Raw genomic sequence first — 12799 nt, forward strand, 5'->3', positions numbered from 1 at the left:
TTTTGAATCGGGGTTTTAAACCATGAGGCGAAGCCGAGTGGTTTTAGACCTGATAAAACACGGCTTCAAAAACATTCCGCAAAAAGCATGTCCCTCGGTAGCCCAAACAAAGTTTTAAATTGGTGAGAAGAGAACAATAGCATACAAAAAAAACAAGCTATGCCGAATTAGTATGCTTTATATAACGAATTCTTATGAGGAGAGAATTATCGGTTTTAAAGCTCATGGGCCTTATTCGCGCGGCGGCCATATTGGTCATAGACAACCTGGAATAGATTTCGTACCCTGAGCCTCGAGTTGAAATGTTTGGAAACGAGTTTTGCTGGGGCGAAACAAAAGTTTTCAATCCCTCGGAACTCAACATGGCCGCCGCACCGTGTAATTAAGGCCCATGATCACGTGACTTTTTATCGGTGACCGCATAGGCTGTTTCGTTCATGAATTATTAATAAGCTTTTGAACAAAGCAAATTACATGTATCTACTTTTTCTGATCTTTTCACGCACTTGCACTTACCTTTTCCTCCAACATACAACAAGACATCTAAAGCAAACTTTCTCCCTTCAGGGTCAGTATCATGAACCAATGTATAACATCCATGTGACCACTGACGCATGTTACCATGACAACAGGGACCATTCTCTTTCTTTTCACCAATGCCCTAAAAAGATCACCTCAACTGTAAGAGCCAATGCTGGCAGAAAAAGACGTGACTTTCTTTTGTTACTTTTTCGTGTGTGCTAAAAAACACTTCAAAGATTTTCATTAAGATTTTCTGAAAATTGTCAAAGAAAAATTACCTTGCATTCATCTTCATCACTGCTATCATCATCATCACTGAGAGGTAGAGAAGCCAATTCTAAGCCAGTCATTGTTCTCAGCAACTTAAACATTGGTTGAGACTGTAACACCTTCAACAACTGCTGTACAACTGGCGAAACAGAACCTTTGTCTGCTTCCTTGAAATGTCTATAATAATATTACGGTTAATACTTTTACGAAAAAATATATTTATACAAGTCAATTATAGACAAAAAAAAATCCAAAACTCGCAAGAAGCTGACCTGTGTAAGTGTTAAAACAAAACGTACCATCACATGTGACAATACCTTTTATTTGCTGGTCCTCTCCAAATCCACTCTACGTTTTCATCACACAATGCCTCCAGCACTTCCTGGTAGTTTTTCACCTTAAAGACAAAAATGTAATTAAATCAGACAATTATCTTTGTTAACTGTTCTTTTCTTTGTCAATTGTAGCTTCGTCCATTAACATTAGTGACGTTCCCCCGTGCTCACTATCCTTGTCTTTGTTGCTCCACATGTGGCTATGATTGTCCCTGGATCAGTCACTGCTCAGTGTTGCAGTCTCTTGTCCATGTTGCCGTTTCCATCACCATGTTCGTTCTCGATCTTGTTGCGTTGACTTTTCCTGTTTATATCCCTCTCATAGCTGCCCTGTGCCTGTCCTTGTAGATATTGCAGTGGATGTTAATCTCACTGCTCTTAACACTGTCACTGTTTTGGCTGCTTTATCGCTGTGGCTGAGCCTGTTACTTGTAAATGTCCTTATCCCTGTTGCTGCCATTATTTTGTCACTGTCTCCCTCCGTGTCATTTGTCCTTGTCCCCTTTGTTGCTCTTGTACTACTCCATACTGCTGTTGCTGTCCCTGTCACTCATGCTTTTCTGGCTGTAGCTGTTGCTATCAATATCACAGTCTCTAGCTATTGCCATCACTTTCCATGCCATCATTGCTGTTTCTGTCCCAATATGTTCTTATGATTGTAATTTAAATTTTCTCCCAAGAAAGGGCTGTCACAAAATATTTACCTGGAGAAATTCTTGAAGTTGTATTTCTGATTCCTCCTTAAATCGTGTTCTGATGTCCTTAACAACACCTGTATCCAAGTACATTGGGTTAATCCACTCCAAAAGAACCTCATCCTAAAATTTAATAACAGAAGATAGCTTGAATGATGACAATCTCGACCCCAGAGCTCTTCTCTTGACTGAGGGAGAGAAGAGCTCTGGAGAGCCCTGAAACAAAGTGTCTTCTAATTGGTTTTCGTAAAGAACAATCAAAAGCGTCTCTAACTGGTGCATTCATATTAGCACAAGGAGTGAGCAGGCGCCATAAGGTTCAAAGAGCCAATTTTTGGCTATAAAAACCCTACACAGCACGTTCTCCTACATAGAGTCTTCTCCTACATAGAGCCTTGGGTCGATCCGAGGCTCTGGTGACAAGAATGGAATGATGAGTAATACATCAACGATGCCTAAAAATAATAAAAAGTGTGGTTTTCAGTTGAGCGTCGAAAATAATTAGCGAGTTACTTTGGTTTTGCATTACTTCACTCAGTGATTGGTTCCAAGTTCCCGCGCAGCTTTTTCAACCAATCAGAAGTGAAACCAAAACCAATCATGGCTTGCGCATGCACATTTTCCCGCACTTTATGTTGGCTTCATGTAATTACTTCAAGTTTTGATTGCATGGTTTACTGGATTGTCTCCGTCTTTTCTGATTGGCCAAAGTAATAATCATTTACTTTGGTTTGGGTTTTTACGACACTCGATTGAACTCGTTCTACGGTAACAATGACTTTATTTAATTATCAACTATATTCAGCTCTGGGGCACTAATTTGGGACACTGTACAGAAATCAAATCAAAACAACTCATTAATAATGGCTCGGTTATTTGAGGAGAAAACAAACAAACTCTACCCACTGGTGACGTCAAGTCTGGAATCGAACCCAGGCCACATTGGTAGGAGGCGCGTGCTCTCACCACTGCACCATCTCTGCTTATAAAATTAACGTACTTCACTTACTTAAAACCATTTATTCCGGCACTGTACATGATAACCCATGACGTTTTGTTAAGAGATATTAAGGGAAAAACCATTTATATGTAAGTTTGGACAATTTATTGCCATATTAAAACCCATATTTCCGTATTTGAGTTGAATAAGTTACCTTCAAACTACATGGTCCTATCGTCTTAGGATTTGGTTCTTGATAGGGTACTGGTCTGATAATGTTATCACCATGAAACCATCCACTGATAGACAGTCGTGTTTTATTGAGTGACAAGACTTCAGACACCTACACCAAAATAAATGTATTTTTTTCTGTGCCTTCCTATAATGTTCAAGGTACAGCGAAAAAAGAGTAAAGTGAAGATCAAACACAAAGACTGCTCCCATCAACTAATAGACCTTATTCACGATGGCCACCATGTTGGATTTGCTATTATCATGCAAATTAGCTACACACTTCTGAGGGGGCAAACAACACAAGTTTGAGAGGTTATAACGAACATCTTAGCCACGCGTTCATTGAATGTTTATCACCTACCGGTACGTAGTAAAATAGAATGATTACACAAGTTACTTTGATGCTTTTTAGTAAAAAATGAGCAGATAACAAAGTAGAAAGTCAAAATGTCAAAGAGATAAAATTATTATAAAAGGTACTTAATTCTAAATTCTAAAATGTACTTTTAGCAATGTTATTTCAATATTTTGACGAGCCGATTTTCCGCAATTTGCCTTTTTTCCAATGTTTGCCCCCCCAGCATAACACATGGCTAATTTGCATGACAATTTGAAAACCAACATGGCGGCTATCGTGAATAAGGCCTAGTGCCACCCTGACAAAATTCTTTGAGCCAAAACCTTCAGTTCTGAGAGCCACTGCAGCCAAGGTTCTTCCCAGGTCTTTTCAGACTCCTCTACCCACAAGATAGAAATCCAGAAGATGGAGTTGGTAATTCCCTTGTGCTCGTCTCCCTTTTATGGTACATCTTTTTTTGATTCATGTACATACAGATCTTAGAGGGCCAAAGACTGCTGTGCTGCATACAAGATCATCCAAATGCACCCATGCACACCACATTCTTTATCCAATGAGCACACTGTAAATGACTGCACCTTTTTTCAATCCAGTTTTTAAGTTTTTTTCTATTTTCCTTATATTTTATTTATTTATTATCATTATCATTATTACTATGCAGTTTACTATTATATTTGGTATCAGGTTGTTGAGAAGGGGATGGTTGCAGTGAGTTTGTTGTTGAAAAGGAAGATCCAGTTTGGGAGCACAAGAATTTGGTGCTTTGTAGACAACTGTATGAACCCTTGTTCAAGAATAAACAGAGTCAGTTGTCATCATATCATCATATATCTTTATTTACCCTCGGATATTTAGAGAAGCTTGGTGTAGCTAATATTAGAGCATTTACCCTCCCAACCATGATACACCACAGAAGACAGACCACAACACCGGGAACTACATGCCCTACTCTTTACGACAAGTGTGCGCGTTCTTTTACGTCCCACAGGATTATGAACATTGAAGGGTTGTGAGACGGGACCTCCGGCTTATCATCCTTATCCGAGAGTTGTACAAGGAAATGGGGGTAAGGCAAACTTGGGGCCAACCCAAGCATCAAATGAAGGGGAGGGACAAGGTTCTAGAGTGGTATTTAGTCTCTGGACAAGAGGCATGACAAGTATGCTAACTGATGGGATGAAGCGAGTGACAGGATGGGCAGTGTGGAGAAGCAAGAGAAAGTGAAGATTAGTGTCGAAGATGTGGAAAATGAAATCCGGAAGATGGCAAATTCGAAGAGAGCTCCGGGTCTGGATAGTGTTCAGGGGGTTTTGGTTTAAGAGGTTAAAGTCATTATAAGGGGCAATTTTGGTGAGTCTACAGGGTTGTTTGGACAGTGGGGAGGTGCCGGGGTGGATGGTAAAGGGGAGGACAGTGTTGATACAGAAGGATCATGACAAGGGAACAGTGACTAGCAACTACAGACCAATATTTTATTACATGTTTACCGTTGATGTGGACTTCAGCTAGTCATTGGGATATTGGTGGAGAAGCTGTATGGACGTTTGCAGGGTAATGGGTTGCTTTCAGATGAGCAGAAGGTGTGTAGGAAGAGATTGTGGGGTAGAAAGGATTAGTTGGGTTGGTGGACAAGGAGGTGTTAATAGAGGCTCGGGTGAAGAAAAGGTGTTTGGGTGGATAGATTATCAGAAGTCCTATGATATGGTGCCACATTTGTGGATTGAAGTGTTGGAAACTATGAAGGTGGCTGACAATGTGAAGCATTTGTTGTGAGGAAGTGTGAGCGCCATTAGAAAATTGTGCTGACATCAAACGGGGAAGTGTTGAGTGAAGTGGGGGGTCGAATGTGGAATGTTCTGGAGGGAATCCTTGTCTCCACTGTTGTTTGTTCTTGCGATGATCCCTCTCACCATGTTGTTGATAAGGGAGAATACTGGGTACAAACTTGGGAAGGAACAGACGTTGAGTGTACGATTGCGTAAAGGAGGACGAATTTCGTCTGTTTTGATATGTCAAGGCGAGTGATGAGTGCACGTTGAAGATTGCTGGAAAGACATTGCATTCCAAGGGAGAAATGAAGAATGAGTATAAGATGTGGGTGGAGAAGGCAAGGAAGAAGACGTTTTGGGAGAAAATAAATAAAATATCTAAATATCATTAAACCAGTAATCAGTCCAAGTGGAGAATATCATGCCTCACAAAAGATCAGTGAACCACTCAAAGATATGATTGTTCAGCAAAGCGAGTCATTTAGTAAAACACAACTACAATCAATCAAGACAGACTTGCAGCAGCAAAAGCAACAGGAAACGGAAAGTGCGGTTCAAGAAATTAGAGAAAGTCTATCTCCACCAAAGGAATGATGGATCTACTTAGCGAGAAAGGATCATCGTCGTGGTTATCGGTATTGCCATTAAAAGATCAAGGCTTCAATTTAAACAAAGGAGAATTTCGTGATGTACTCAATTTACAATATGGATGACAGACGAAAAACGTACCCCATCACTGTTAGTGTGGAAAAGCTTTTTCAACAGACCATGCCATGACATGCCCCTATGGTGGACGACCAATTGCAAGGCACAGTGAGATCAGAGATAATATAACTGCCCCGTGGCTGACAGAAGTATGTACAGATGTAGAAAAAGAACCACAGCTGCAATCACTTTCAGGCGAAATCATACTACCACGCAAGGCCAACAAGGTTAGATATCAGAGCAAAGGGATTCTGGAGTCGGCAACAAGATGCACTTTTTGACGTTAGGGTTTTTCACCCGAACGCATCAAGCTACCGCAGTACCAATATCCCCGCACTGTATAGACAACAAGAGATGGCGAAGAAGAGGGAGTATGGTGACAGGATAAGGGAAGTCGAATATGCTGTATTCAATCCACTTGTGTTTTCAACAACGGGTGGAATGGGCAAAGAGACAACTGCTGCATACAAACACTTAGCCGAGCTACTTGCACAGAAGCGAAAATCAGAATATGGTGTGACACTTGCCATGATGCCATGCACCTTATCTTTTGCCTTGATATGATCATCTGTTATGGCAATAAGAGGCAGTTGTTCTGCTTCAAACCGGAATCCAGATGCAAACATTGAACTGGGCTACAGTGAAGGCTGCTTAGGAGTCTTTTAAAATGACATGTATAATCATAGTATATTTTGGACTTTTGTTTTTAATGTAAATGAACAATGAAGTTGAAGGGTTTTTATAATAATTGGAACAGAATATTTTTATGTTTTTAATAATTTCTGTATTAATTGATTGATTTACAATAAAGTACTATTATTATTATCATCGTTATTATTATTATTATTATTATTATTATTATTATTATTATTATTATTATTATTATTATTATTAAGACTATCACACTTGTATTAAAGTAAGACTGCAAGGGGAAGCAGAGACTTAATTCATTTTCACAAAAAAAAAAAAGCAACCTGATGAAAAGAAACAGGAGTCACTTCAAAGAAAACCAAGGAATTCCACTGCGGAACTAAGGAAGTTGTTATCTGATCTGGCTGGCCATGTTCTGTTAAATCCAAATAAAACAGGAAACTATTAATAATTTATTGATAACTTTTAAATGGTTTGTTTGGTGGCAGGCAAATACTTCCTGAAGCAGGGCACTTTTACTGTTCCTTGAAATATCTATGCAGAGTTTATTTAGGAGTTGTTACAGCTTATGAAAGGTCAGAGAGGATCAGCTCTTCCTAGGCATTCACACCTCAACACTTGGTTACAAAACCTCTGAAAAGTATGTACACATGAGCATAACCCTATAATCCCTACATGTACACACTTACCATCTGTGCAAAAAAGATCAAGAGTACCTACAAATAAAAATGTATTGTACATGTTAGGCAGATATATGGACAATAGATCTTTCGAAGACCTTTTCTACATTTATTTGCACAAAAGGAAATGTTGTGATCATTGATGTAGTATCAAAAACAACTTTATTGAGTGAATTTGAATCAGGTCTGCTTTTATTTTGGAGTGAATTAAACCATTAAATTTCACATGTATTACATAGGAAAGTTTATGTTTAGAGTAATAATGTGTCTGCTACAATGTAAAAGAACTGTCATTACATCAGAAAATGCCTAAGAAATGAACTTAAATACCTCCATCATTATTTGTCCAATCAGGTGGTACCAAGTAAAATATGTATGCTATTCTCCTTCCTTCCAGCTCGTCATCATGACACAAAAGGACATCTTCAATAAAGATAGCTTAACTTTAAAGAACTCATTTAACTCATTGACCCCTGGCAGTAAGACTTCACAGATTTTACTCTGTCTAATGCCAGGCAATTTCCTTGTCAACTGGGGAAGTCCTGGGGTGCCTCACAGAAGTCAATGAGTTAAAGTGCCCATAACATGAAAATTTTAATTTTCTTGTTTGAACCAGGTGATCTGGTGACATAACTTAGGGGACTGGGGAGAAAAATTTTAACGCCATATCACACAACCGCGCACGACCTTATTGTCGAATTCAACATGGCAAAAGCGAGGTTAAATCTCGTCGGGTCTACTTGAATTTTCATTCAGTAACAGGAAATGTGGTACACACGGAATGATCTGTTGAGTTTTGGTGATGGAAATACTGCAGGAAGTTTGGAAACAACACCTAAGGCTGTGCGGGATACGGCATTAAATTTTTTCTTCCCAGTCCTCCAAATTACGCCACCAGATCAACTGGAAAGTCCATATTAAAAAATGAACTTTAGCAAAATAATTTCTTGATTCAAATGAGATGCAAATTTTCAATGATATTTTAAAAAGGAACAAATTCTTAGAGGACATGTGTGAAATGGGTTTCACACAAGTTGATGCGGCACTTTACAATCAGTCAAAAACAGTATGTCTCCTCCATTAACTCATTGACCCCTCGGAGTGGGACAGATATTACTCTGTATAATGCCAGACAATTTTATCAACTGTGGGTGTCCTGTGGCACCTAAGGATTCAATGGGTTAAGAAACCTGGTCAAGTGTACATGCAATGCAATTCCACATCAAACATTTGTGGAGTTGACTTCACAATCTTTTCCAAAGTAATTCAAAGTTTGAAATTCTTGCAATGGTTTCAGTCCACCTTTTTTCAAACAATACTTGCATTCATGAACAGTAGGAAATAGAGCTCCTATTGTTGTGCTCTGTCCTCTGGGGTCCAGGGATGGCGCATTGGTGAGAGCACTTGCCTCCCACCAATGTGGCTAGGGTTCGATTACTGGATCCGGCGTCATGTGTGGGTTAAGTTTGTTGGTTCTCTACTCTGCTCCGAGACGTTTTTCTCCGGGTACTCCAGTTTTCCCCTCTCCTCAAAAACCAACATAATTTTTCACTTAATTTGCGTCAATTGTTAATTTCAGTTTACAGTGTACCCAATTAGTGCTCCAGCGCTAGAACGACTAGACACTTAAATAAAGTTCCTTCCCTTCCTTCTTCCCTTCTCTGTAATAATTTATGGTTAGGAGGGTAAATTCTCTGACTGAGATAATAGCTATGTAATAATGGCTGTCCTTTGTTGTTAAAGATGACTGTCTTGTATTTGAGTTGAGGCCTCAAACGGGCCTCAAACAGGCTCTCGTGTGGGAAGTCAGACCCGCTCGGGATCTGCAGAAACGTTGACAATTGTTGCATTGGAATGTGCTTGAAGTAGCAGCCAAGTGTCATCAGACATGTGCATGCTGATATTCTTGCTGGCGCTGCTCTTCTACGGCTACACATACCTCTACAAGCTACACATACTCTACAGCAGGGCCGCAAAGAGGGGGTTTTGTTTTCAGCTTGATCAAAGACTGAGTAATTTACACTACTTGTACATATACCAAGATCTAGCCGCCCCACTTTCAAACATACTCCGTGGCCCCTGTACAGTCTCAAGGTAAATACAAATATGATACAATATGGTACCTGTATGTCTGTACTTGGCACACGACATGTCCACTTGATCTGTTAGATCATTAAACCCTGTTACATCTTGAAGCCATAGTCGAAAATCATTATACAAAGCACTCCTAATCAAATGAGATAAAATAAAATCTGAGATCAATGAACTATATGGTGCAGACATTGGCTTAAAAGGGAGAAAAGAGCATGCAAATTGGAATTATCTTCAAATTAACATATTTTAAATCTGAAGATAGTTTATTTCTTAATAATATTGTAAAGAATACATTTACATGCTTGGCCATTCTACACGTGTCTACACGTGTCTACACATTTTCAATCCAGGAACCCAATTATTAGTGATAGAATGTCAAGAATTGTCAGTTAATTGATTTAAGAAGCCATCCATACTGTAATACGGTATAAACTCAATCAAATCATACACAGTAACTTATAACACAAAAAAAGAAGATAGAAGCACATGGAAAAACATTGTAGGAAGAAGCATAACCTAGTATAAGAGGCATCAGGCTCAGATATGGTAGACAAGTCCCAGCTTGATTTATACTTCTCTGATAAGAAGCTGGAGTTTTGTATGATTCAACCCATTGGCTGTGTTGGTAACTCACTGACTGTTTAGCCTTCTACCAGTTGGAAATTTTAATTACAATGATGTAACAGAAGAACAAGCCAATAAAGCATCATTCCAGTATAAAAAAAAACTCCTTTATTTTGGCCTTAATAATACACCAGTAAGTAAGTGTGAATTATGATAATCATTATGATTATGATTATGATTATTATTTATTGTAAGGAGAAAATAAAAGAATGCCTATGGAAGGTCCACCCAGTGATTTCAAAATTGCTTGAACACCATATACAATTTGAGTATTAAGGCAGTAAACATGACCACCCCTTTAATGGGTTCAGAGATCATATTATTAAACAACACAGAAACTAATCACTAATCAAAGCTGGAGGCCACACATAAGCTGCATAATTTACAAAGACGTGCTTTTTCATTTGGTGTGTGAAATAAAATGAAAATGGAGCTGACCTCATTTTGACAACAATCTCACTGCTTTTGTCATGTAAGTCCACTCTTATGTTAGCACTGCAAAATTTCAATTCATGAATCTGATCTACAAAGCATTATAGATCATTTCTATGACACACCTCAAAAGAGCAATATGAGACCTGGACGACTTCTTCAGGTCATCACTCTAAATAAACAAAAACATTAGTGTTAATTACAGGGCTACCTACACCTAAGGGGGCAGCCCAGTTATAAAGTCAGTCAAGCCTCCGCATTAGAAATTGAATTCCCCTGGAACATTTGATATATCCTATATTTTCATTGGCTTCAATTTGCCACCTTGGGAAGTGCAACTTATACACTGTGATTTCTTTGGCTTCATTGGGAAATGATGCATGCATCTAGACAATGTACATGAAACTACAAAGAACAGCAACAACATAATTATAATACTATTGATTTCTTTGGGTAGTTGTTGGAGGCCCCATTCTCTTTTGAAGATCAAAGAAAACTTTCTTCACAGGAGACCTTGCAATAGAAGCTGAAATACAAAACATGCATGCAGTGAAAAAATGTTTGACCACCCTAACATAGAACACTTTCTTCTTCTTTAAAAAAGCCTGTTCTCAGGATTCCCAAGTACTAGCCCTCAACCATGCAAGAAAAAATGAAAGATGTAACCGCCTTTTTTAACATTTCTTCTTTTTTTTTTTTACAGGACTAGCCCATTTAACACTCAAGAAGCGTTCCTGTTATAATGAGTTAAATTTCCAATCTCAAATAGTGACTGATCAACAAGTTTACCTGATGGAATTTATACAAATCATTTGACTTCTGAAAGAACTTTAATTCCAGCAACTCCCTCTCTAATCTGTTCAAAAAATCCTCGTCTGAGATAAAATTTGGAATGACGCAGCACTTAAACGGCACTGTATGTATCACTGATCCTTTTTCTATCAACAATGAGTAATAAATTTATAAGTTAAAAATGTAACGTGATGAGAAAATGCAAGGAAAAATGATAAGTATAAGAGTGCACACATACGTACCACTTAAATTTTCTTGCCTCCTGAATGGATTGAAGAAATATAACCAGTGTGAGTTTGGTGTCAGCTGTTTCTTTATGCTTTTATATCACGCTGAAAGCTTGTACAGTTCTCGCAAACGTGTACAAATTAAATTTAACTTCACAAACCTGAAAGCTTTGGCAAATTTAACCTTAAATTCCTCTTCCATAAAATAGTTGCTTAGAAGATCATTTTTCCAAGCCCTCCGTTTCTGCTTGGTCTTCTTTGATTCCGAATTTGAGGAAATTCCTTTTCTTTTTCCCGAGGATATCATTTTTGCTGGAGATGTGCAATTTTCACCAGGCGTTCCAAACTCTTGAGGCTTGGCTACGAAGTGCGGCTGTGTAACCTCACTTTGCTTCAAAAATCCAATATGGTGGTGAGTTGCTTTGTGAAAATCTGCAAGAATTTCTGAAAATTTTAGTCTTTTTTTTATGCACATCTGGTTATTATTTTTTCAATCTTAGCTACCTCTTTCTCTTTTACGGACAGCACAAAACCATCCCATGGTGAGCAATTTATAAAGCTTACAGGTCTTGCAAACGTTCAGACAACGTAAGCTTAACAACGTTTCGAAACGTTTTGCTTTGTTAGCTTTCATTTCCTGAAAGGCCGTTGGGCGCCCTGGCTAGAGAAGCTTGAAAGGAGATGTATGAGACCGCAAAAACAAAATCAGGCAATTTACTGATGAATGCTGGAACATTTACTAAGCGGTCAGTGTATTTAAAACGCAGACTGCAGAAGGTTATAATTTAACTGTTGAAAAAGCCCAGACCCATTAGAAATGCTAACAGTTAAGCCTAAATATTGTTTTAGGCCTAATTAGGCCTACGATTAGCATTTCTAAGGGGTTTGAGCTTTTTCAACAGTTACGTTATAACCTCAGTCAGCATTTTACCCCTGGTCTGCAGTCTGCGTTTTAACACTGACCGATTTACTACGCTCATCAGTGTGTATCAACTAATTGGCTAATTTTTATTGTCAATAAGCATACAGACACATAAATTTATAATTTATGCGATAATGACACGATATTGCTTGCGTCGTAAAAAACAAATTGATGTCAGTTTTTCATGCGTCTGTTGTTATTGACAATGAATGGATCCACAGCTACTTTGACAATGTTGTGACGCAATTCATGATCAATAACAGGACAGACGCGTGAAAAACTGACATCAATTTGTTAAATTCAGCATTTTCTGGGGTGTAGAATTGTGTAACACATCACCTCGCAGTTAAGTCTTATGCTAAAGAAAGAGTAAGTACCTGTGAAACTGCGCAATCATGGAAGAATCTTGAGTTTTTTTAGTATCATTTGTAACTTTCAGTTGGTTGAATTGAAAAATGGAGAAACCTACAATGGACACCTTGTGAGCTGTGATAACTGGATGAATATAAATCTTAGAGAAGTCATCTGTACTTCCAGGGCAAGTTATTA

General features: G+C 38.5%; 2 protein-coding genes across 2 annotated transcripts in view; one reads left to right on the forward strand and one right to left on the reverse strand.

Annotated features, from left to right (window-relative positions):
* LOC138022969 (prolyl 3-hydroxylase OGFOD1-like) overlaps positions 1–11665 on the reverse strand; it is a 14310-nt gene extending 2645 nt beyond the window's left edge. Inside the window, exons 1-13 of the mRNA XM_068870002.1 lie at positions 11490–11665; positions 11344–11363; positions 11099–11247; positions 10435–10481; positions 9283–9386; positions 7490–7582; positions 7169–7195; positions 6803–6894; positions 2977–3105; positions 1832–1945; positions 1110–1189; positions 801–969; positions 517–661 (exon numbers count right to left, since the gene is read on the reverse strand). Coding sequence (XP_068726103.1) covers positions 517–661; positions 801–969; positions 1110–1189; positions 1832–1945; positions 2977–3105; positions 6803–6894; positions 7169–7195; positions 7490–7582; positions 9283–9386; positions 10435–10481; positions 11099–11247; positions 11344–11363; positions 11490–11635 — 1315 coding nt within the window. The 5' untranslated portion in view covers positions 11636–11665. The remainder of the gene's footprint in view (positions 1–516; positions 662–800; positions 970–1109; positions 1190–1831; positions 1946–2976; positions 3106–6802; positions 6895–7168; positions 7196–7489; positions 7583–9282; positions 9387–10434; positions 10482–11098; positions 11248–11343; positions 11364–11489) is intronic.
* A 39-nt stretch (positions 11666–11704) lies between these two features.
* LOC138022972 (U6 snRNA-associated Sm-like protein LSm4) overlaps positions 11705–12799 on the forward strand; it is a 2866-nt gene continuing 1771 nt past the window's right edge. Inside the window, exons 1-3 of the mRNA XM_068870007.1 lie at positions 11705–11740; positions 11829–11870; positions 12690–12788. Of these exons, the coding sequence (XP_068726108.1) occupies positions 11735–11740; positions 11829–11870; positions 12690–12788 (147 nt within the window). The 5' untranslated portion in view covers positions 11705–11734. The remainder of the gene's footprint in view (positions 11741–11828; positions 11871–12689; positions 12789–12799) is intronic.

This window comes from Montipora capricornis, chromosome 11 (assembly GCF_036669925.1).
Source record: "Montipora capricornis isolate CH-2021 chromosome 11, ASM3666992v2, whole genome shotgun sequence".
Lineage (NCBI taxonomy): Eukaryota > Metazoa > Cnidaria > Anthozoa > Scleractinia > Acroporidae > Montipora > Montipora capricornis.